Genomic DNA, 25543 nt, shown 5'->3' on the forward strand with positions numbered 1-25543 from the left:
CTGTCTGACCTCAACCTAACTCATTTATTCCTCCCTTTCCCACTGTCTGACCTCAACCTAACTCATTACTCCTCCCTGTTCCCACTGTCTGACTCAACTAACTCATATCTACCCACCTCCCCTGTTCCACTGTCTGACCCTCAACCTAACTCATATTACCTCCTCCCTGTTCCCACTGTCTGACCTCAACCTAACTCATATTACCTCCTCCCGTTCCCAACTGTCTGACCTCAACCTAAACTCATATACCTCCTCCCTGTCCCACTGTTCTGACCTCAACTAACTCATATTACCACCTCCCTGTTCCCACTGTCTGACCTCAACCTAACTCATATTACCCCTCCCTGTTCCCACTGTCTGAACCTCAACCTAACTCATATTACTCCTCCCTGTTCCACTGTCTGACCTCAACCTAACTCATATTACCTCTCCCTGTTCCCACTGTCTGACCTCAACCTAACTCATATTAACCTACCTCCCTGTTCCCACTGTCTGACCTCAAACCTAACTCAATTACCTCCTCTCCCTGTCCCACGTGTCTGACCTCAACCTAACTCATATTACCCCTCCGCTGGTTCCCACTGTCTGACCCTTCAACCTAACTCATATACCCTCCCTTCCGAACTTTGTACTATCCAATTCTCTGTCCCACTGTTCCTACGACCAAATACCCCGTTCACACCTCAACCTAACTATATTACCTCCTCCCTGTTCCCACTTCTGACCTTCAACCTAAACTTCATATTACCCCTCCCTGTTCCCACTGTCTGACCTCAACCTAACTCATATTACCTCCTCCCTGTTCCCACTGTCTGACCTCAACCTAACTCATATTACCCCTCCCTGTTCCCACTGTCTGACCTCAACCTAACTCATATTACCACCCTCACCAAAGACGACAGACACCACTCTCTCCCTCCATGCACACAACTACACCCTCTCATTTGACCACCACATAAGACAGACTGTCAAATCCTCATTCTTCCACCTTGCCAATGATCTCCCTCTCCCGTTCTGCCGCTGAAACCCTCATACATGCATTAATCTCCTCCTGTCTTGACTAATGCATCTCACTACTCTCCGGCATCAACTCAAGTGCCCTCCATAAGCTCCAAAGGGACTCCTCACCCACACTGGTGAAGTCCTGGCAGCACATCACCCCTGTCCTCCGTGAACTCTACTGGCTCCCTGTCTCCCAACGCATTGAGAGACGCAGACTCGGTCTCGACCTTTAAGTCTTTATTGAAGACTCATCTCTTCAGTAGGTCCTATGATTGAGTGTAACCCTATTACGGGGGCTGAGTCACTGGCTTACTTGTGCTCTTCTATGTCGTCCCTAGGAGGGGTACGTCACTTGAGTGGGTTGAGTCACTGACGTGATCTTCCTGTCCGGGTTGGCACTCCCCTCGGGTTCGTGCCGTGGGGGAGGTCTTCGTGGGCTATACTCGGRCTRGTCTCAGGGTAGTAAGTTGGTGGTTGAAGATATCCCTCTAGTGGTATGGGGGCTGTGCCTTGGCAAAGTGGGTGGGGTTATATCCTTCCTGTTTGGCCCTGTCCGGGGGTATCATCGGACAAGGCCACAGTGTTTCCCGACCCCTCCTGTCTCATCCTCCAGTATTTATGCTGCAATAGTTTGTGTCGGGGGGCTAGGGTCAGTCTGTTATATCTGGAGTATTTCTCATGTCGTGTCTTGTGTGAATTTAAGTATGCTCCCTCTAATTCTCTCTCTTTTTCTCTCTCTCTTCTCTCGGAGAACCTGAGCCCTAGGACCATGCCTCAGGACTACCTGGCCTGATGACTCCTTGCTGTCCCCAGTCCACCTGATCACGCTGCTGCTCCAGTTTCAACTGTTCTGCCTGCGGCTATGGAACCCTGACCTGTTCACTGGACATGCTACCTGGTCCCGGACCTGCTGTTTTGGACTCTCTCTCTACCGCACCTGCTGTCTCTAACTCTGAATAGCCAACTGACATTTACACCTGTGGTGCTGACCTGTTGCACCCTCTACAACCACTGTGATTATTATCTGACCCTGCTGGTCATCTATGAACGTTTAAACATCTTGGCCATGTTCTGTTATAATCTCCACCCGGCACAGCCAGAAGAGGACTGGCTACCCCTCAGAGCCAGGTTCCTCTCTAGGTTTCTTTCTAAGTTAWGGCCTTTCTAGGGTTRTTTTCCTAGCCACCGTGCTTCTACATCTGCATTGCTTGCTGTTTGGGGTTTTAGGCTGGGTTTCTGTTCAGCACTTTGTGACATCAGCTGATGTAAAAAGGGCTTTATAAATACATTTGATTGATTACAAGCTCCTCCTTCTGACCTACAGACCTTTTCTACACCTGCATTACTTGATGTTTGGGGTTTTAGGCTGGGTTTCTGTACAGCACTTTGAGATATCAGCTGATGTAAGTAGGGCTATATAAATACATTTGATTTGATTCTCCCCCACCAACCAACACGCAGACTCCGTTCCCCCACAGCGGGCCACCTTACCATCCCCAGGTTGAAGCTCCAGAGCTTCGGCCACAGGGCCTTCTCCTAGGCTCTGGAACTCCCTCCCTCCAGCCATCCGTGACTCAGAGTCCATCACAGTCTTTCAGTCCCTCCTAAATCTTTRAAATAAAACAAGCATTCACAATAAGTCAACATAAAATCTTTATTATTCGATGAATAATGGAGTCATGGTTCTGTCCTCAACACACAATATCAAACAATGAAGCCAACACACATGCGGAACAGGGGTAGACATCTACATCCAGTTATTTCACAATAAAACAAATGTCAAACTAGCCTTCTAAAAAGCACTGCCAGTCCAATATACATCCAACTTGAGTGAGGAATAACACAGAAGGCGCAGAATCTGACATGAATTTGATGCATTTGAATATGTTTAATTAATTATTATTACCCATGTCCAGCTTCTGGTATAGTTCTAGATTAAATAAATATTCAAGTAAATGTAAAAATCMAGAGGATTTGTGAATCAGCCAATTGATTGCCATGGCTTACTCACTCCTCCATCAGTGGGGCCCCACTGGTTTTGCCTGTGCTGAAATCACACACACATTGTTGAGAAATGTAACAAAAAGCCTGGTCTAAAGGGGATGTGATGAAAGCTTCAATTCTCATCACACATATTAGGCACAATAATAACAAGACGTGCTAACAAATTTTCTCCCACAAGGAATAACCTAGCTGAATGAGCTACTGTAAACAGTAAATGCCAAACACAAGGAAAAAGCCTGATGGTAGTGGTGTAGCTGTCAATGCCCCAGTCTTTTCCAACCCCAAACAAAATCAAACATACATTTACACTCAATACACAATAAAAGGCGTCTCCCTTTAACAATCACTAACTATAGTCATAAGAAATGTCCCTGACCATCAACATCAAATATAATACAAGAAGCATTAATAGTTAATTATTTCTTTCCTGTTAATATGACGACAGCTTTATTTTAAACTAAGGCGAAACCTTGTCCCTAAAAACGGCATGTCAGCGTGGCAGTCATTCAGTCATTTTCACACCTCCGTCAGTCACAGCAAATTCCTCCATGACAAATCTAAACAAACATAAAAATGAATCATATTCCATTCCAATAATCCTGAAGCTCAACGACATGACCTCATGCTTCGGCCTGTGTTAAAAAATCCACTCCAAATCATCCATTCTGTTTACAACAAGACCGTTAAGTAATACGGCAAGACAACTCGGCAAAGATTTTAACTTTCTGGCCTAAATTAAAAACGAAAGTATTGGGTCAAATACAACACAGAGTGAAACTGTCTGTATTTTCATGTTATYGGTGTGCTTGTCATCAGCAGGGACTGGGGAGTTTGTCAGCCTCAAATTTTAAAATGACAATATCTCCAAATTTTTATGACTTAAAAACCTCCAACTATAAATTATAGAAATTCATATACAAAAATTGAAAGCATTTAATGAGAAAACTAAAAGGTGTGCAACATGAAAATGACCTGGTTAGACTGTTTCAAGTTATCGATAAGGGTGAGTGACTAATTGTGTACTGTTTTGGCGGAGTGAACGTACAAGACAACTCTCATTTGGCTTGAGTCATGGCTGATGCATTTCTTAAGGAGCAATATGAAAAATGTGGCTAAATGAGGAAGTTCAGCCCCCCTTTAACCATTAATTGGGCAACTTCATCCTTCTCCATTGAAACTTGCAGACCAATACTGATGGAAGCCCGGTATGAAACAAAGCATCTATCCTCATAATTTATATCACACACAATGCTTGGTTTTCATATTTGATCTTGTGAAACAATGTGTGTGCATGAGTGTGAGTGTGTGTGTGTGTAATGCCATTTTCACTTCATGGATTGATACTCTGGTCAAGCAGTGGAGATTTCCATGAAAATGCACGTTTCACAATAATCTCAAGATTCGCTAAATGCATGAGAATGCATATTTCTCGCACTATACATTTGATCATATAATATCACAATTAAGGTGAAGGAGAACTACTAACTACTGGGGGATTGATGCAGTAACTGTGCCAGCCACCAGCACTACAACAAATGGTTTGACTTCCTCGGCTGTTAATCACTTTATCGCTCAAATTAGCATTGTATAACATACCGTGACAGAAAAGTCTCTTCAAATGGATCCCAATATAAGCAAAAATAAAACAAACAAATTGGTATATTGTCATGAATAAAAACTTCCTCCAACCTTTCAGCTATCTCGAAACTCACTTTGTTGCATTGCCAAATAAACAGGCCAGTAGACAGAGAGGATATGTGCCATAAGGGCTAATATACTGTATATTATCTGAGTCACAAACTCCTTATCAAATTGACCTCTCATGAGTCATGATCATTAACTACTTCCAAGAGTTCGAGAGATGATAATGACATAAAACAGTCAAGCTAAAATGGTAGACCGTTGGAACACGAAGAAGATAGCCCTACCTCTCTGAGCAAGCAGGGTCAATGTACATATGCACACTTCTATATAAATACAGAAATATACACTCGTAGGTGTGCATGTGTAGGTACAAAGATACACTTACATGGACATACATAGATTTGTTTATCTACACACATACATACAGCTACAGCATACATTGAGAAAATCTGAGGAAAGCTACTGCAAGCCCAGTTTCATGCTGGGTTGCTGCTACGGTAATACTGGTAGGCAGGATATCACAGTTTATATACAATAAGTCTTCATTGCACTGAGGCTGGGCTGGATTCTTTGTTCGCATTTGTTTCACTTCTGCCTAAAGTCTGATGTGAGGCCAGGGAAGGGCAGGGCTTGTGCTAGATTAGAGGAATGGCCTCACACCTCTCTCCCCGGCTGTCAGTCGGACAGAATGTGCACAAAGGACATGGGGAAGACCCCTTTCCTCTCGGGATGTCCTTCTATGTGCCCGATCTGAAAGAGATAAAAGAGATGGATAATGATGAAAACATTATGCCTATTTTACAGCTTCACAATGAGGCTGACATGAGTGTCATGTAAATGAGTATACTCTCATACTTCAATCATTTGGTGTACTTGGTTTTTTCTCTTTACTAATGATCCCTGATCTGAAAGGATTGGAAAGGAGAAAAATGCATGGCAGAAGCTTCACCTAGCCTACCTGACAACTTCTGCCATACAGTATCGCCTTCACCTTTCTGGTATAATTGTTTACATTTTGGTCATTTAGCAGACACTTTCATCCAGAGTGACTTACAGACAGTTGTCAGTCAGCCTAGTACTCTTAGATCAGCATAGAAAGGCAATAGATTTGTCATACATTCTGTATGACAAAACCAGGGTTACGTTCAGGAGTGTGCAACCTACTGAATGTTGCAGATAGAAACACTTTGAATAAGTCCTTTGACGTATGCAACTCATCTGAACTCATCCTAAAAAAAATAGAGATGAGTTGCACTTTTGACGGACAAAAACAGACAATGATGTACGCCATATAGGATTTTATCCGTGTTCATTTATGAGTGTGGCTGCAGCCTGATGCAGGTCAACTACTCACCCACCACTCCGGGTCCTCCTCTCCTGTGACGATGATAACCTCTCCCTCTGCAAAGGTCAGCTCATCATCGTTATCCGCCTGGCAGTCGTAGATGGTCTTCACCCGTCTAGTTTTACTCTTCCCCTGGTTGAAAATGCAATAAGCGCAGTATGTTTACACTACCATCAGCGTAAATTGATAAACTTGATAAAATTGTACTTTGAGTTAGAATTTTTTTTCTTCTTAAAACCAGTTCAGCCTTGAAAGGTTTTAAGCAGGGTTGAAGGCAATGTTTCCACATTCATGGTAAATGCTGCATATGTCAGCTTCATCGGAAATGACCTGACGCGGATCTTCCGCGATACGGATTGAATCCAGCCCTAGGTACTACAACAAAAAGCACTATCTTTAGTCAGCACTCACAGTGTTGATCTTCCGAGGCAGCGGCACAGGCATTTCCACTGCACACGGCGGGGATCCATTGGTGTCCTCACTGGCCTGTCTGGGGGATAGCTCCCCCTGTTGACTGCAAGACTGCTTGTCCATCGCAGTCTGCACGGCCTCGCCCGGAGGGAGCCGCTCACTGACAGGGGGCTTTGGAGGGATGTCGCTCAGTTGAGGCTTGGGCGGGAGGTCCTTGAGCTGCGGTTTGGGCGGGAGATTCGACAGCTGTGGTTTCGGGGGGAGGTCAGAAAGCTGAGGCTTGGGGGGCAGATCTGACATCTGGGGTTTGGGAGGCAGTTCGCTTAGCTGCGTTTTTTCTGCCAACGGGGCCCTCTGAGGGGTGTCTCCGGGGGTCTGCAGGGGCTGGGGCGATTTTTGGTAAGACTCTAGTTGGGCGCAGGTTGACCTCTGTAGAACCTCCGGAGGTTGGCAGAGCTTGTCCACTGAAGGGAGGTGGATAGTGTCGATCCTCCGTAGTGCCACTTCAACAAGACAGGGTGAGGCATGAAAAAGTGTCAACTTGAAACAACTTATTTTGGTATATTTTGGGTTAACAGTATAAATTGTATACATGTAGTGCTGGTTTCCCAGACAAATTTAGCTTGTCCAGGACTAAAAAACATTCTCAATGGGGATTCTCCATTGAAACAACGTTTTAGTCCAGGACTAGGCTTAATCTGTGTCTGGGAAACTGGCCAGAAAACTATACTGTGTGATTTCTTTCATTGTTACACATTTTCTGTCAAGTAAGAGAGAAAAAAGAATACCTTTTTGAGGTAGTTTGGGTAGAACCCTTGGACCAAGTGTTGACTTTGTATTACTAATGGTAGTGCTGAAAGAGAGATAAGATTACCCATTATACAATGTGATCTTAGCCTCTGAAGGTTGAGGGGTCCATTTCTGAATGTTTGCATGCACTGTGTAAGTGCTTAAGTTCTAAGCCATCTTTTTGGTTGTTGACGCTCATAATCAAATCAAATCAAATTATATTGGACACATACACATGTTTAGCAGATGTTATTGCTTGTGTTCCTAGTTCCAACAGTGCAGTAGTATCTACCAATTCACAACAATACACACACATCTAAAAGTAAAATAATGGAGTTAAGAAATATATAAATATTAGGACGAGCAACGTCGGAGTGGCATTGACTAAAATACAGTAGATTAGAACACAGTATATACATATGAAATGAGTAAAGCAGTATATCAACATTATTAAAGTGACTAGTGTTCCATTATTAAAGTGGCCAGTGATTCCATGTCTATGTATATAGGGCAGCAGCCTTAAGGTGCAGGTTTGAGTAATCAGGTGGTACTCGGCTAGTGATGGCTAAGTAACAGTCTGATGGCCTTGAGATAGAAGCTGTTTTTCAGTCTCTTGGTCCCAGCTTTGATGCACCTGTACTGACCTAGCCTTCTGGATGGTAGCGGAGCGAACAGGCCATGGCTCGGGTGGTTGATGTCCTTGATGATATTTTTGGCCTTCCTGTAAAATCGGTGTCCTGGAGGGCAGGCAATGTGCCCCCGGTGATGCGTTGGGCAGACCGCACCACCCTGAGCAGAGCCCTGCGGTTGCGGGAAGTGCAGTTGCCATACCAGGCGGTGATACAGCCTGACAGGATGCTCTCAATTGGACCATTTCAGATCATCGGTGATGTGTACGCCGAGGAAGCTTTTCATCTTCTCCACTGCGGTATGGTCGATGTGGATGGGGCGTGCTCTCTCTGCTGTTTCCTGAAGTCCACGATCAGCTCCTTTGTTTTGTTGATGTTGAGGGAGAGGTTATTTTCCTGCCACCACTCCACCAGGGCCCTCACCTCCTCCCTGTAGGCTGTCTTGTCATTGTTGGTAATCAGGCCTACAACTGTTGTCTGCAAACTTGATGATTGAGTTGGAGGCATGCGTGGCCAAGCAGTCATGGGTGAACAGGGAGTACAGGTGGAGGCTGAGCACGCACCCTTGTGGGGCCCCTGTGTTGAGGATCAGCAAAGTGGAGGTGTTGTTTCCTACCTTCACCACCTGGGGTCGGCCCATCAGGAAGTCCAGGACCCAGTTGCACAGAGCGGGGTTCAGACCCAGGAACCCGAGCTTAATGATGAGCTTGGAGAGTACTATGGTGTTAAATGCTGAGCTGTAGTCGATGAACAGCATTCTTACATAGGAATTCCTCTTGTCCAGATGGGATAGGGAAGTGTGCAGTGCGATGGCGATTGCATCGTCTGTGGATCTATTGGGGCGGTATGCAAATTGAAGTGGGTCTTGGGTGTCAGGTAAGGTAGAGGTGATATGATCCTTAACTAGCCTCTCAAAGCACTTCATGATAACAGAAGCGAGTGCTACGGGGTACAGGAACAATGGTGAAGCAAGTGGGGAGAGTAGACTGGGATAGGGAGAGATTAAATATGTCCGTAAACACACCAGCCAGCTGGTCTGCGCATGCTCTGAGGACGCGGCTAGGGATGCCGTCTTGGCAGGCAGCATTGCGAGGGTTAACACCTTTAAATGTCTTACTCACGTCGGCCTTTTAATACCCTTTTAATTGTTAGTACTGTTGATAAATGCATCTGTTAAATATGCGATTGACACTATTGCCCTGAGCCTGGACAGGCTGAATGAATGAGTTGAAGCAGCGGGGATGGTACTGTACCTCTGCTGCTGCTCAAACTTGTTTCCAGGTGAGGTCCTGTTTGTAGGCGGGGGAGTGGACACGCTTCCTGTGTGGGAAAAAAGAGTGAAGATTTATGGCCACATGCCTTACCGGGGCATGCTGGGATTTGGAACATACATTTTTTAATTTTTTAATTAATTATATACAGTGTACAGCCATTAATACTTGAAGAATATAACTTAGAAATGCCTCATGAGCTTAGTTTCAATGTCATTGATGTTCAGTCCTTGCATCAATAGCTCTGTCTATACATTTGAGCGCTAACATTTCTCCAGCCCCATCCCTCATATTTTTAAAGTGTGTGTGGCGGGGATTGGTTCGTTGTTTTTTTAATCCAGACTGCCCCTTTAAAGGGACAGTTCACTCCAAAAACCAAAGGTTAACAGATATTTTCAGACCTCAAAAGATGAGATAAGTCCATGGCCATGTATCAGAATGGGAAAGATAAACACCATATCATTTCCTGATTTCATTGAGTTTTACCATCAAGGACCACTTTGGAAACAAGTATATTAATTTAAGACTTTTAAGTGCTTATCTTCTGTGGAACCAAGGAACTGCTTGTTGTATTATTTGTTATGGAAAGAAGTGGAGGGCGCTTAACCAACGTTAGTCAAGGTGCAACCCAAATTATCATCTTTGAAAAAGAGAAGGTGCAATGATTGCACACTATCAGAAACGTAGATGAAGGCCATTGAAGAAGCTTTTAATAGTTGCTTAAATAAAATAACATGTTTTTAATGGTGAGTGAGCGTTGCAACTTTTCAATGTATAATCATAGAGCATTATGGAACTGTATAATAATAAGATATGAGAGGCCCTCTAGCTGATATATCAATGATACATGCCAACCATGCCTTTTTGCTCAGTCATACAGTTTCACAATGCTCTAAGACTATCTATTAGCTGATTAATGTTAATAAGCCAATATAATACTTCATAACAAGGAGCTTCAAGATAGTTTTACCTGAATTTAAATGCTTGAATTCCAATGGAGGGTTTATCAAAATGAGTCATATTAATTCCAATTAAAAACTTCTATGGGTCTTACACATAAAGGGGCGGTTTTCCAGACACAGATTAAGGCTAGTCCTGGACTAAAAAATATTTTCAATGGAGATTCTTCATTGTCTAGGAAACCACCCCAAAATGACTCAAATGTAAACTATTAAACTTGGTTGATCGTAAGGAAAAATACATAATATGTATCAGCAATATGTGACAGCGGGAATGTATTCAGCACTTGGCCTCTTTTTCGTTTTGTCTGCTCGCGGAGGAAGTGAACCAAAATGAGAAACAAAGAGGAACAACAGCAGGGTCAAAGTCAGCTCTATTTAATTTTGCCACTCTATTTGTGCTTTGATCAAATCAGCAGGGGGACGCAACGTTATGGGACGTTCAGATATAAACATGTTATGTAGAACAAACATGCCTCCGACACGTAGAATAAGGAATCTCGTCAGCTCTACTCGTGGCATTTTTTCCTGCAATGTTTCGCTACTGAACATGGCCCTGGGCTAAACTATCGAGCACATATGGTAGAGTGCAAAATGCGTGGAAATTGAATGAATAGGTTGTTATCAATAACATAATGATGTTGTATTCCATTCCCAACTGGTGCAAGTATAGCCCAATCTGATCCCAGTAAACCATAGCTTTCCCTTTTAGAGACCATTCATTGGAGATTTGAGTAATACTAAATATAAGGAAGAAAACAACATACTCTTTTCTCTTTTGTGTGTTCAGGAGGATTCAAAGTTACAGAACATCCAGATAGAAATTGATCATGTAAACCAGATTTGATTGTATGTAGTGTAGAATAGGGAATGTCAATGCAAGGTTCACAACATGTCACTGTATACATGCACAGTGTTGTTTTATACTTTTTGACACTCACCCCAACCGGTCCCACCTGTGCTCTGGGGGCCTTGCAGGACTGGGCTGGGGGGGTCTGAGAGGGTACGCTTGTGCCCGGGGGGAGGGGGTGGGGGTCTCTTCTTAAGGGTGGAGATGCCCCCGCTGCCTCCAGTCTGGGAGCCCAGGGGAAGGGAGGTAGGCGGGCCAGTAGAAGGTGCTAGAAAAGTCAGGGAACGAGAGGCATGCTGTGATTGGTTAAAACAAGAGGGCAAAACTCTCTTTTGTCTTATGGAGGCATGCTACAGAGCTGTTATCTATGATCAAAGCTATATTTAATTCCAAAATAGGGTACTGTAAAGATGCAAAGGTTGAACAAGATGTTGAAGTTGATTCCTCTTACAAAAAGCGGAAGGCACTATCAATCTATTTTGACATTAACAAAACTATTCAAAAACAATGGATTATTCCATGCATGAACTGCATAATTATGAAAACTCTGTACATCAATCAATCAAATGTATTTATAAAGCCCTTTTTATATCAGCAGATGTCAAGCTGGGATTTTGTTACATACATTTTTGCATCTTTAAATTAATTATATAGAAATGCGGGAAATAAGGGAAAGGGGGATACCTAGTCAGTTGTACAAATTAATGCATTCAACTGAAATGTGTCTTCTCCATTTAACCCAACCCCTCTGAATCAGAGAGTTGCGGGGGGCTTGTGTATGTGAAAAAGAGTTACTATTTTAACTCTGCAATGTGGGTGTGATTAAGTTGAGCACCAAGTGTTGCTGTATTGGTGGCGTAGCCTGCAACTGTAACATTCCTTGTTACGACTTATGGAAACTGTGCTGTGATCCTCCATAACACCTTTCTCTTATTCTGTTCTGAGGCTACAAGTCACACACGCACGGACACTTTTCTACTTACTTCTCATGCTGTACAAACCAGTATGGCCTTCAAATGCCGCCCTCCAAAAAGCAGCAATCTTTTCGGTTGATAAAGAAACCTGATGTATTTGATAAAATACATGATTCTCAGTTGCTACTGCCAGAACCAGCACCATGGGAAAGACTCCTGTGCAAAGTGCATTTATTTTTTCTTTATATAATAGATTAAAATTAGATGAATAATATTATTCAAGTTACCTTTCCCTGCTGTCCTGCTGGCTAGTGTAGTACCGTCAGGTCCTGGTGAGGGAGACATGTCTGTGGAGGTGTTGTAGACTGGGTTGGCAAAGGCCCCGTAGGATAGGCGCTGTTTGTCCCTGTGAGGGGTGTAACCCCCCGGGAGTGGCAGCTTGTCCTGAGGGGAGGACATACTGGAGGAGTGGCCGACGCTCTGGGGCCGCGGAGAGCGCTCTTTTTTCACAGGACTGGGCTGTGAAGGGTCAATAGTAAGAGGTCAGAGGTCAGCGACTGCTCATACCTATCCAGGACTGCGAGCAGAATGGTATCATAATCCCTATTGTGAATAAATACAGTACCAGTCAAAAGTTAGGACACACATACAAATTCAAGGGTTTTTCTTTATTTTTACTATTTTCTACATTGTAGAATAATAGTGAAGACATCACAACTATGAAATAGCACAACTGGAATCATGTAGTAACCAAAAAAGTGTTAAACAAATCAAAATATATTTTAGATTCTTCAAAGTCACCACCCTTTGCCTTGATGGAATGCTTTTCCAACAGTCTTGAAGGAGTTCCCACATATGCTGAGCACTTGGTGACTGCTTTTCCTTCACTCTGCGGTTCAACTCATCCCAAGCCATCTCAATTGGCTTGAGGTCAGGTGATTGTGGAGACCAGGTCACCTGATGCAGCACCATCACTCTCCTTCTTGGTCAAATAGCCCTTACACAGCCTGGAGGTGTGTTGGGTAATTGTCCTGTTGAAAAATAAATGATAGTCCCACTAAGCGCAAACCAGATGGGATGGCGTGTCGCTACAGAATGCTGTGGTAGCCATGCTGGTTAAGTGGGTCTTGAAATCTAAATACATCACAGACAGTGTCACCAGCAATGCACCCCCACACCATCACACCTCCTCATCCATTCTTGACGGTGGGAACCACACATGCGGAGATCATCCGTTCACCTACTCTGCGTCTCACATTGCGTTTGGAACCAGAAATCTCAAATTTGTACTCATCAGACAAAGACAAGATTTCCACAGGTCTAATGTCCATTGCTCGTGTTTCTTGGCCCAAGCAAGTCTCTGCTTCTTATTGGTGTCCTTTAGTAGTGGTTTCTTTGCAGAAATTCAACCATGAAGACCTGATTTCCGCAGTCTCCTCTGAACAGTTGATGTTGAGATGTGTTTGTTACGTGAACTCTGTGAAGCATTTATTTGGTGTGCAATCTGAGGTGTAGTTAACTCTAATGAACTTATCCTCTGCAGCAGAGATAGCTCTGGGTCTTCCTTTCTTGTGGCGGTCGTCATGAGAGTCAGTTTCTTCATAGCGGTTGATGGTTTTTGCGACTGGACTTGAAAAAACGTTCAAAGTTTGACTGACCATGTGTTAAAATAATGGACTGTCATTTCTCTTTGCTTATTTGGAATTGGACWTGGTCTTTTACCAAATAGGGCTGTCTTCTGTATACCACCCGTACCTTGTCACAACACAACTGATTGGCTCAAACGCATTAAGAAGGAAAGAAATTCCACAAAATAACTTTTAACAAGGTACACCTGTTAATTGAAATCCATTCCAGGTGAATACGTCATGCAGCTGGTTGAGAGTGTGCAAAGAGTGTGCAAAGCTGTCATCAAGGCAAAGGGTGGCTACTTTGAAGAATCTCAAATATAAAATATATTTTGATTTGTTCTTTTTTGTAACTACATGATTTCATATGTGTTACTTAGTTTTGAAAATAGTCAAAATAAAGAAAAACCCTGGCATGTGTAGGTGTATCCAAACTTTTGACTGGTATTGTAGGTCCTTTCAGAAGGGCTAACAGACAAATAGYCTACATGGACTATCTGAGTTGTCCCTTGTATTTTATTCTTATTTTCTATGCACACTCACAGGGCCCTTTACACTTAAAAAACACAACATTTTATTTAACCAGGTAGGCCAGTTGAGAACAAGTTCTCATTTACAACTGCGACTTGGCCAAGAGAAAGCAAAGCAGTGCGACAAAAACAACACAGAGTTACAAATAAACAAATGTACAGTCAATAACACAAAAGAAAAATCTATGTACTGAGTGTGCAAATGTAGAAGAATAGGGAGGTAAGGCAATAAATAGGCCATAGAGGCAAAATTATTACAATTTAGCAATTAAACACTGGAGTGATAGATGTGCAGAAGATGAATGTGCAAGTAGAGATACTGGGGTGCAAAAGAGCGAGAGGATAAATAACAATATGCGGATGAGGTAGTTGGGTGTGCTATTTACAGATTGGCTGTGTAAAAGGTACAGTGATCGGTGAGCTGCTCTGACAGCTGATGCTTAAAGTTAGAGAGGGAGATATAAGACTCCAGCTTTACCGATTTTTGCAATTCATTCCAGTCATTGCCAGCAGAGAACTGGAAGGAAAGGCGGCCAAAGAAAGTGTTGGCTTTGGGGATGACCAGTGAAATATACCTGCTGGAGCGCATGCTGCTATGGTGACCAGTGAGCTGAGATAAGGCGGGGCTTTACCTAGCAAAGACTAATAGATGACCTGGAGCCAGTGGGTTTGGCGACAAATAGCCAACGAGAGCATACAGGTTGCAGTGGTGGGTAGTATATGGGGCTTTGGTGACAAAACAGATGGCACTGTGATAGACTACATCCAGTTTGCTGAGTAGAGCGTTGGAGGCTATTTTGTAAATGACATCGCCGAAGTCAAGGTTCGATAGGAGAGTCAGTTTAACGAGGTTATGTTTGGCAGCATGAGTGAAGGATGCTTTGTTGCGAAATAGGAAGCCGATTCTATATTACATTTTGGATTGGAGATGCTTAATGAGTCTGGAAGGAGAGTTTACAGTCTAACCAGACACCTAGGTATTTGTAGTTGTCCACATATTCTAAGTCAGAACCGTCCAGAGTAGTGATGCTAGTCGGGCGGGCGGGTGCGGGCAGCAATCTGTTGAAGAGCATGCATTTAGTTGTACTAGCATGTAAAAGCAGTTGGAAGGAGTGTTGTATGGCATTGAAGCTCGTTTGGAAGTTTAACACAGTGTCCAAAGAAGGGACAGATGTATACAGAATGGTGTTGTCTGCGTAGAGGAAGAGCGACATCATTGATATACACAGAGAAAAGAGTCGGCCCAAGAATTGAACCCTGTGGCACCCCCATAGAGACCGCAGAGGTCCCGACAACCGGCACTCCGATTTGACACACTGAACTCTATTTGAGAAGTAGTTGGTGAACCAGGCGAGGCAGTCATTTGAGAAACCAAGGCTATTGAGTCTACCGATAAGAATGTGGTGATTGACAGTCAAAAGCCTTGGCCAGGTTGATGAAGACGGCTGCACAGTACTGTCTTTTATMGATAGCGGTTATGATATTGTTTAGGAACTTGAGGGTGGTTGAGGTGCACCCATTACCAGCTCGGAAACCAGATTGCATAGTGGAGAAGGTATGGTGGGATTCGAAATGGTCGGTGATCTGTTTGTTAACTTGGCTTTCGAAGACTTTAGAAAGGCAGGGCAGGATGAATATAGGTCTATAACAGTTTGGGTCTTGAGTGTCTCCCCCTTTGAAGAGGGGGATGGCCGCGGCAGTTTTCCAATCTTTGGGGATCTCAGACGATATGAAAGAGAGGTTGAACAGGCTAGTAATAGGGGTTGCAACAATTTAGGCTGATAATTTTAGAAAGAGATGGTCCATATTGTCTAGCCCAGCTGATTTGCAGGGATCCTGATTTTGCAGCTCTTTCAGAACATCAGCTGTCTGGATTTGGGTGAAGGAGAAATGGGGGGGGGGGGGGGGTTGGGGAAGTTGGTGGAGGGGGTTGCAGAGCTGTTGGCCGGGGTAGGGGTAGCCAGGTGGAAAGCATGGCCAGCCGTAGAAAAATGCTTATTGAAATTATCGATTATCGTAGATTTATGGGTGGTGACACTCATAAATCTAGCATCAGTGCTAGATTTATCAGTTTCCTAGCATCAGTGCAGTGAGCAGCTGGGAGGAGGTGCTCTAAATCTCCATGGACTTTACAGTGTCCCACAACTTTTTGGAATTAGTGCTACAGGATGCAAATGTCTGTTTGAAGAAGCTAGCCTTAGCTTTCCTAACTGACTGAGTATATTGGTTTCTGACTTCCCTGAAAAGTAGCATATTGCAGGGGCTATTCGATGCTAATGTTTTTGTGCTAGCCAAGGGCAGTCAAGTCTGGGATGAACCAAGGGCTATATCTGTTCTTAGTTCTACATTTTTTGAATGGGGCATGCTTATTTAAGATGGTGAGGAAAGCACTTTTAAAGAGTAACCATCCTCTACTGAAGGGATGAGGTCAATATCCTTCCAGGATACCCTGGCCAGGTCAATTAGAAAGGACTGCTCGCTGAAGTGCTTTAGGGAGCGTTTGACAGTGATGAGGGATGGTCGTTTGACCGCGGACCCATTACGCACGCAAGCAATGAGGCAGTGATCGCTGAGATCCTGATTGAAGACAGCAGGGGTGTATTTAGAGGGCAAGTTGATGTGGATGATATCTAAGAGGTTGCCCATGGTTACAGATTTAGGGTTGTACCTGGTAGGTTCCTTGATAATTTGTGTGAGATTGAGGGCATCTATCTTAGATTGTTGGACGGCCGGGGTGTTAAGCATGTCCCAGTTTAGGTCACCTAACAGTACGAGCTCTGAAGATAGATGGGGGGTAATCAATTCACATATGGTGTCCAGGGCATAGCTGGGGGCTGAAGGTGGTCTATAACAAGCGGCAACGGTGAGAGACTCATTTCTAGAAAGGTGAATTTTTAGAAGTAGAAGCTCGAATTGTTTGGGCACGGACCTGGATAGCATGACAGAACTCTGCAGGGTATCTCTGCAGTAGATTGCAACTCCGCCCCCTTTGGCAGTTCTATCTTGTCGGAAAATGTTATAGTTAGGGATGCACATTTCAGGATTTTTGGTGGCCTTCCTAAGCCAGGATTTAGACATGGCTAGGACATCAGGGTTGGCAGTGTGTGCTAAAGCAGTGAATAAAACAAACTTAGGGAGGAGGCTTCTAATGTTAACATGCATGAAACCAAAGCTTTTACGGTTACAGAAGTCAACAAATGAGAGCGCCTGGGGATTGTGAGTGGTGCTGGGGGCTGCAGGGCCTGGGTTACACTCAACATCACCATAGGAACAGAGGAGGAGTAGGATAAGGGTACGGCTAAAGGCTATAAGAACTGGTCGTCTCGTGCGTTCGGAACAGAGAGTAAAAGGAGCAGATTTCTGGGCGCGGAAGAATAGATTCAAGGCATAATGTACAGACAAGGGTATGTTAGGATGTGAGTACAGTGGAGGTAAACCTAGGCATTGAGTGATGAGAGATTTTGTCTCTAGAGGCACCAGTAAAGCCAGGTGAGGTCACCACATGTGTGGGGGGGTGGAACAAAAGGGCTATCTAAGGTATATTGGGCAGGCCTGGGGGCTCTACAGTGAAATAAGACAATAATCACTAACCAAAACAGCAATAGACAAGGCATATTGACATTAGGGAGAGTGATCATAGGGTCAAATGAGTAGCACTAGATGAGTCAGGGAGCCAATTCAGTAGTCACTACTACGCTAGGTGAGCTGGAGACACAACGATTCAGACAGCTAGCGGGCCGGGGCAAGCAGGTGGGCCTCCGGCGACATCGCAATGGAAGAGCCTGTTGAAACCACCTCGGACGGTTACGTCGGCAGACCAGTCGTGATGGATTGGCGTGGCTCCGTGTCGGCAGTAAAGAGTCCAGGCCAATTGGCAAAAGAGATATTGTAGCACAAGAATTGGCTGGTGGACCTCTTTTGCTAGCCGGGAGATGGGCCTAGCTCGAGGCTAGCTCCAAGCTAACTGGTGCTTGCTTCGGGACAGAGATGTTTGCCAGGAGTAGCCACTCAGATAGCAGCTAGCTAGCTGCGATGATCCGGTGTAAASGTTCAGAGCTTGCGGTAGGAATCCGGAGATGTAGTAGAGAAAAAGCAGTCCGATATGTTCTGGGTTGATATCGCGCTGTGCAGACTGGCAAGAGTTGACCGGGCTGAGGCTGGCTGATGTCCGAGTTAATGTTGAGGACCGCTAGCAGTGGCTAACTGACTACTAGCTAGTAGCTAGTTAGCTGGCTAGCTTCTGAAGGGGTTTCCGGTTCTAAAGTATAAAAATAACAGATCCGTACCACATTGGGTGAGGCGGGTTGCAGGAGAGTATATCCAGTCCGTAGATAGAAAGTGAGATAAAAATATATACGAAATATATACCAAGAAAACGATATATACACGGGACAGGTCAAAACCATCTCGGAACTACCACACTTACACACATTGACACTCCAGCACACACACACTCCATCATTTGCTCACACGCATAATACGCACATACATTTACACTGAATCTACACACACACACCATCATCATATACATTACAACCTCATTCCAAAATGGATTAAATAAAAACAATTCTTCATCAAGTGTCACATCTGGAGGAAACATGGCACAATCCCTAGGGTGAAGCGTGGTGGTGGCAGCTTCATGCTGTGGGGATGTTTTCAGCGGCAGGGACTGGGAGACCAGTCAGGATCGAGGGAAAGATGAACGGAGCAAAGTACAGTGAGATCCTTGATGAAAACCTGCTCTAGAGCGCTCAGGAACTCAGACTGGGGTGAAGATTCGGGTTCCAACAGYACAACGACCCTAAGCACACAGCCAAGACAACCCAGGAGTGACTTCGGGACAAGTCTCCGAATGTCCTTGAGTGGCCCAGCCAGAGCCCGGACTTTAACACGATCTAACATCTCTGGAGAGACCTGAAAATAGTTGTGCAGCGACGCTCCCCATCCAGCCTGACAGAGCTTGAGAGGATCTGCAGAGAAGAATGGGAGAAACTACCCAAATACAGGTGTGCCAAAATGATTWAAAAAAACTGTTTTTGCTTTGTCATTATGGGGTATTGTTTGTAGATTAATGAGGGAAAAAAAAGTTTTAATCAATTTTAGAATAAGGCTGTGACGTAAAATGTTTTGGAAAAGTCAAGGGGTCTGAATATTCATTCAATTCAATCATTCATGATTTTATTAATTCAGTCATGATGGAGTACCTTATCATCAAGGTCATCATCACTCTCGTCTATTTCCTCCAGCCGCAGGTTCCACTCATACTCCACATGGACGTGAGGGTTAAACTTCCCCTCTGCCGCCTCCATCAGCTAGAATAAGGAGATAAATAGAGAGAGAGTGAGAGACAGACATACAGACAGATTGAGAGAGAAAGAGAGAGATACATACAGAGAGAGAATGAGAGAGAGAGACAGACAGACAGAGAGAATGAGAGAGAGAGAATGAGAGATAAACAAAGAAGAAAAAGGGCTAAGTTACAGAGAGTGACAATATTAATAGTATATTATTACATTATCACATCACAGACAGGATAGGTTATGGCAAGAGGCAGTAACAGAGTTGTGTGCAACATGTGAAAAAGTGTATGACATGATAATTCCCATAGTTGAGAGCACTAGCATGCCTCAGACAAGTAACCAGAGTGTTTGCATCAACAGCTAAGACTTCCTAGCTTAACATGGCGGCCTATTTAAGTTGAGTTCTGCATCCCCTYCACTGCTTTGAGCTGGAGTTTCCTGCTGCCCATGCTGCTGCTGTAACAATGCTGTTACTCACTACGCATTGTCTGTTTACTGCTAAGGCACCACCACCCCAGCCTCCACCTGTTTTGCTCTGCTTTTGTTCCAGTCAGGGGGATTGGTATAGCTATACCTGTAGTTTATTATTATGGTCACGATTGAGCATCGCTATGGCACTGAGCTACCCTGAAGCTGCAGAGCCTAACGTCATGTATTGTAATTTACTTCTAATAAATGGTTAAATGAACACATTGTGTTTCCTGTCTGAAGTGACCATTGTCGAAAAAGGATGACTGGATTAATGAGACTAGTTACATTGTGAGAGCTAGTCACAATACTGAAAAAGTTGTACTGGTAGACATGCAATACTGTAGTCATGTCATATAGTACAGTACCTTCAGAAAGTATTCATACCCCTTGACTAATTCCACATTCTGTTGTGTTACAGACTGAATTTAAAATGGATGAAATAAATGTTTCTCACCCATCTACACACAATACCCGTTAATGAGAAAGTAACAACATGTTTTTAGAAATGTTTGCAAATTTATTGAAAATTAAATAAAGAAATATCAAATTTACATAAATATTCACACACCTGAGTCAATACTATGTAGAAACACCTTTGGCAGCGATAACAGCTGTGAGTCTTTCTAGGTAAGTCTCTAACAGCTTTCCACACCTGGATTGTGCACCATTTGCCCATTATTCTTTTCAAAATTATTCAAGCTCTGTCAAATCTGTTGTTGATCAATGCTAGACAACCATTTTCAGGTCTTACCATAGATTTTCAAGTAGATTAAAATCAAAACTGTAACTCGGCCACTCAGAAACAGTCACTGTCTTCTTGGTAAGCAACTCCAGTGTAGATTTGGCCTTGTGTTTTAGGTTATTGTCCTGTTGAAAAGTGAATTCATCTCCAAGTCTCTGGTGGAAAGCACGACTGAACCAGGTTTTCCTCTAGGATTTTGCTTGTGCTTAGTTCCGTTTAGTTTCTTTTTAATCCTGAAAAACTCCCCAGTCCTTAATGATTGCAAGCATACCCATAACATGATGCAGCCACCACTATGCTTGAAAATATGGAGAGTGGTACTCAGTAATGTGTTGTATTGGATTTTCCCCAAACATAACACTTTGTATAAAGGACAAAAAGTTAATTACTACGCCACATATTTTTCAGTATTACATTAGTTACTTGTTTGCGAACAGGATGTATGTTTTGGAATATTTTTTATTCTGTACAGGATTCCTTCTTTTCAATCTGTCAATTAGGTTAGTATTGTGGAGTAACTACAATGTTGTTGATCCATCCTCAGTTTTCTCCTATCACAGCTATTAAACTCTGTAAACCCATTGACCTTATGGTGAAATTGATACGCTATCTAAAGTGTAATTAATAACTTCACCATGTTCAAAGGGATATTCAATGTCTGCTTTTTTGTTATCTCACCCATCTACCAATAGGTGCCACTATTTGCAAGTCATTGGAAAACCTCCCTGGTCTTTGTGGTTGAATCTGTGTTTGAAATTCACTGCTCGACTGAGGGACCTTACAGATACGGTAATTCTACGTGTGGTGTACAGAGATGAGGTTGTCATTCAGAAATCATGTTTAACACTATTATTGCACACACACTTATTATGTAACTTGTTAAYCACATGTTTACTCCTGAACTTATTTAGGAGGGGTTCAATACTTATTGACTTAAGACATTTCAGCACATTTTTATTAATTTAATTTGTAAACAACAAAATGTAGAAAAAGTCAAGGAGTGTGAATACTTTCTGAAAGCACTGTACATACTGTATGCCACTTGATGTTTGTATTATGTGATTGGATGTAGTGATACTGTTGGAGGTTCGTTTCAACCACTAGCTGCCAGGTTGACAGAGGTATTCAGGGGAGTTAAAGAAGCATACATGAGGGTACTCACATTGTCCGCACTTATTCGGGACATAGCATGCTTTCCTTGTCCTCTGTTGCTAGTTATGACAGGGAGAACTAAAGCACTAACAGACCATGTCTGTCAGTCTCTAAAACAGTTTGATGTTGCTGGAAATAATCCAGCCTTCTAGATATTGATGCCTAGAAGGCTGATACTCACCCAGTGCGAGGAACCGGTATCTCGCAACCTTCTTGCAATGTCCAGAGCAGTCTCTCCACTTTGATTGGCTGAAAGAACAAGTAGCCAGTGGTCACCATAAGTGCGGAGCCTCATGACGTGATTTGTAATTTGACTATGGTTTTCTTATATGGCKCAAGGGGATAAATGAAGTTGTAATGAATTGAATTGACATGCATCAACATAAGTCAGATGATGTTTTAATGTTGTGAAGCAAATTATGTTTTTTTTTTTTTTTAAACAGACCGGGTAAAAATGGTGGAAAATATCTGGAATTTGAAGAATTGTTAAATACTGTGATAAAGGGGCAGATAATCACTAGACTGCTTTTTACAATTACAGAAGTTACTTTTCCTAAACTATTTGATATAGACCTGAAAGTAAGAAAGAAAATATTTCTGGAAGAAAAAAAAAACACTTGTAAAGTAGTTGATGTACAAATGTATTTCATAGCTATCCAGAACAAACAAATCATGTCTCTCTCTCTCTCTCTCTCTCCAACCTCTCTAACAAAACACCTTGGTTTGCCTCACATATTTCAGTCATTTGAAATCTAAGATTAAGAACATGCAATGAGATGACAAGTCCTACGGGGACAATCCGAGAGTTTGCACACACCGATGTCGATGGCTGGTTTGCCCCGCAGTAGCAGTTTCAAACATTCTTGTTTCTCGTACAGACAGCAGTAGTGGAGTGCAGTGTTTCCATTCTCCGTCTGCCTGTCTAGATTACCACTGGGGGTGGAGAGTGAGAGAGACTGATAGTCAAATTCTAGTGACAGATATACAAAGAATTAAAGGGTAAAGATAATCATTAGTAAGTCTTTAACAAGTATTTAGTAAATGTGTTGGTTTTAGTTCCAACTTTAAATGTGTGATTGAGTTCCCCGGGACACTACTGTCATATACCTGTTTTGCACCAGGAAGTCCACTAGATGCAGGGAGGTCTGYTCAGCAGTCCTCACAGAGTAGTGGAGGGCAGTCTCGCCGGGCTCCTGTTGGGAACGAGTCTGTGTATTAATTTGGACATTTGTATACTGGTATCACTGGCATACTAGCATTTTGATCTCAATGGGTTTCAACTACAGTACCAGTCAAAAGTTTGGACACCTACTCATTCAAGGGTTTTTATTTATTTTGACTATTTTKTACATTGTAGAAATAACTCATATATGGAATCATGTTGTACCCAAAAAAGTGTTAAACATATCAAAATTAATTATATATTTGAGATTCTTCAAAGTAGCCACCTTTTGCCTTGATGACAGCTTTGCACACTCTTGGCATTATCAAATCAAATTTTATTTGACAGCTGTTGCGCCTTCTTCACCACACTGTCTGTGTGGGTGYACCATTTCAGTTTGTCTGTGATGTGCACGCCGAGGAACTTAAAACGTTCCACCTTATCCACTACTGTCCCTTCGATGTGGATGGGGGGGTTCTCCCTCTGCTGTTTCCCGATGTCCACGATCATCTCCTTTGTTTTGTCTCGTCATTGTTGGTAATCAAGCCCACAACTGTTGTGTTGTCTGCAAACTTGATGCTTGAGTTGGAGATGTGCATGGCCACGCAGTCATGGGTGAACAGGGAGTACAGGAGGGGGCTGTGCATGCACCCTTGTGAGGCCCCAGTGTTGAGGGTCAGCAAAGTGGAGACGATGTTTCCTACCTTCACCACAAGGGGGCGGCCCGTCAGAAAGGACCCAATTGCACAGGGCGGGGTTGAGACTCAGAGCTTCCAGTTTAATGATGAGCTTGGAGGGTACTATGATGTTGAATGCTGAGCTGTAGTCAATGAACAGCATTTTTACATAGGTGTTCCTCTTGTCCAGATGGGATAAGGCAGTGTGCAGTGTGATTGTGATTGCATCATCTGTGGACCTGTGGGGGCYGTAAGCAAACTGAAGTAGGTCTAGGGTGGCAGGTAAGGTGGCGGTGATATGATCCTTGACTAGTCTCTCAAAGCACTTCATGACGACAGAAGTGAGTGCTACTGGACGGTAGTCATTTAGTTCATTTAGTTTGTCTTTGCCTTCTTGGGTACAGGAACAATGGTGGCCATCTTGAAGCATGTGGGGACAGGAGARGGGAAAGGGAGTGATTGAATATGTCCATAAACACTCCAGCCAGCTGGTCTGCGCATGCTCTGGGGATGCAGCTAGGGATGCCGTCTGGGCCAGCAGCCTTGCGAGGGTTAACACGTTTAAAAGTCTTACTCACATCGGCCACGGAGAAGGAGAGGGGGGGCCGCAGTCCTTYTTAGTGGGCAGCGACGGTGGCACTGTATTATCCTCAAAGCGGGTTTGTTTAGTTTGTCTGGAAGCAAGATGTCGGTGTCCGTAACGTGGCTGGTTTTCTTTCTGTAGTCCGTGATTTCCTATAGACCCTGCCATATACGTCTTGTGTCTGAGACGTTGAATTGCGACTCCATTTTGTCCCTATACCAACATTTCACTAGTTTGATTGCCTTGCGGAGGGAAAAACGACACTGTTTATTTTCGGCCATATTCCCAGTCCTCTTTCCATGGTTAAATGTGGTGGTTCGCGCTTTCAGTTTTGCGCGAATGCCGCTATCCCTCCATGGTTCAGGTTAGGTTAGGTTTTAAGAGTCACAGTGGTTACAACATCTCCAATGCACTTCCTTATAAACTCACTCACCGAGTCAGCGTATAGATCGATGTTATTCTCTGAGGCTGACCGGAACATCTCCCAGTCCACGTGATCAAAACAATCTTGAAGCGTGGATTCCGATTGGTCAGACCAGCGTCGAATGGTTCTAGTCACAGGTACATCCTGTTTGAATTTCTGCCTATAAGACGGTAGGAGCAAGATGGAGTCGTGGTCGGATTTGRGCGAGGGAGGGCCTTGTATGCATCGCAGAAGTTAGAGTAGCAGTGATCGAGTGTATTGCCCATGCGAGTGCTGCAATCAATATGCTGATCATATTTAGGTGGCCTTGTTCTCAAATGTTCTTTGTTAAAATCTCCAGCTACGATATATATGTCGTATCGTGTGGCTCAGTTGGTAGAGCATGGCGCTTGCAACGCCAGGGTTGTGGGTTCATTCCCCACGGGGGGACCAGGATGAATATGTATGAACTTTCCAATTTGTAAGTCGCTCTGGATAAGAGCGTCTGCTAAATGACTTAAATGTAAATGTAAAATATATGCAGCCTCGGGATATATGGTTTCCAGTTTACATAGAGTCCAGTGAAGTTCCATGAGGGCCGTTGTGGTGTCTGCTTGAAGGGGAATATACACAGCTGTGACGATAACTGATGAGAACCCTTCTTCCCAGAGAGGTGTTTATCTCTGTCGGCYCGACGCATGAAGAAGCCCGGTGGCTGSACCAACTCTGYCAACGTATCCCGAGAGAGCCATGTTTCCYTGAAACAGASAATGTTACAATCTCTGATGTCTCTCTGGAAGGCAACACTTGRTTGAATTAMGTCTACCTTGTTTTCAATAGACTGGACATTGGCGAGTAGTATACTCGGGAGCGGTGGGCGATGTGCACGTCTATGGAGCCTGACCAGAAGGCCGCTCCGTCTGCCCCTTCTACAGTGCCGTTGGGTTGACATCTGGGATTAGGTCCATTGTCATGGGTGGTMGTCCAAACAGAGGATCCGTATGGGGAAAGTCGTATTCCTGGTCGTAATGTTGCTAAGTTGACGTCGCACTTATATCCAATAGTTCTTCCCGGCTG

General features: G+C 43.7%; 1 protein-coding gene across 2 annotated transcripts in view; it reads right to left on the minus strand.

The window, feature by feature from the left end:
• Positions 1-2642: 2642 nt before the first annotated feature.
• asap1a (ArfGAP with SH3 domain, ankyrin repeat and PH domain 1a) overlaps positions 2643-25543 on the minus strand; it is a 167619-nt gene continuing 144718 nt past the window's right edge. For both annotated transcript variants that reach the window (XM_023977522.2, XM_023977521.1), the window contains 11 exons: positions 22749-22834; positions 22459-22574; positions 21823-21890; positions 19181-19288; positions 12106-12337; positions 10996-11172; positions 9078-9144; positions 7195-7259; positions 6407-6909; positions 6005-6127; positions 2643-5400 (listed from right to left, as the gene is read on the minus strand). In XM_023977522.2, coding sequence (XP_023833290.1) covers positions 5326-5400; positions 6005-6127; positions 6407-6909; positions 7195-7259; positions 9078-9144; positions 10996-11172; positions 12106-12337; positions 19181-19288; positions 21823-21890; positions 22459-22574; positions 22749-22834 — 1620 coding nt within the window. In that variant the 3' untranslated portion in view covers positions 2643-5325. The remainder of the gene's footprint in view (positions 5401-6004; positions 6128-6406; positions 6910-7194; positions 7260-9077; positions 9145-10995; positions 11173-12105; positions 12338-19180; positions 19289-21822; positions 21891-22458; positions 22575-22748; positions 22835-25543) is intronic.

The sequence above is a fragment of the Salvelinus sp. IW2-2015 genome, linkage group LG32, assembly GCF_002910315.2.
Source record: "Salvelinus sp. IW2-2015 linkage group LG32, ASM291031v2, whole genome shotgun sequence".
NCBI lineage: Eukaryota > Metazoa > Chordata > Actinopteri > Salmoniformes > Salmonidae > Salvelinus > Salvelinus sp. IW2-2015.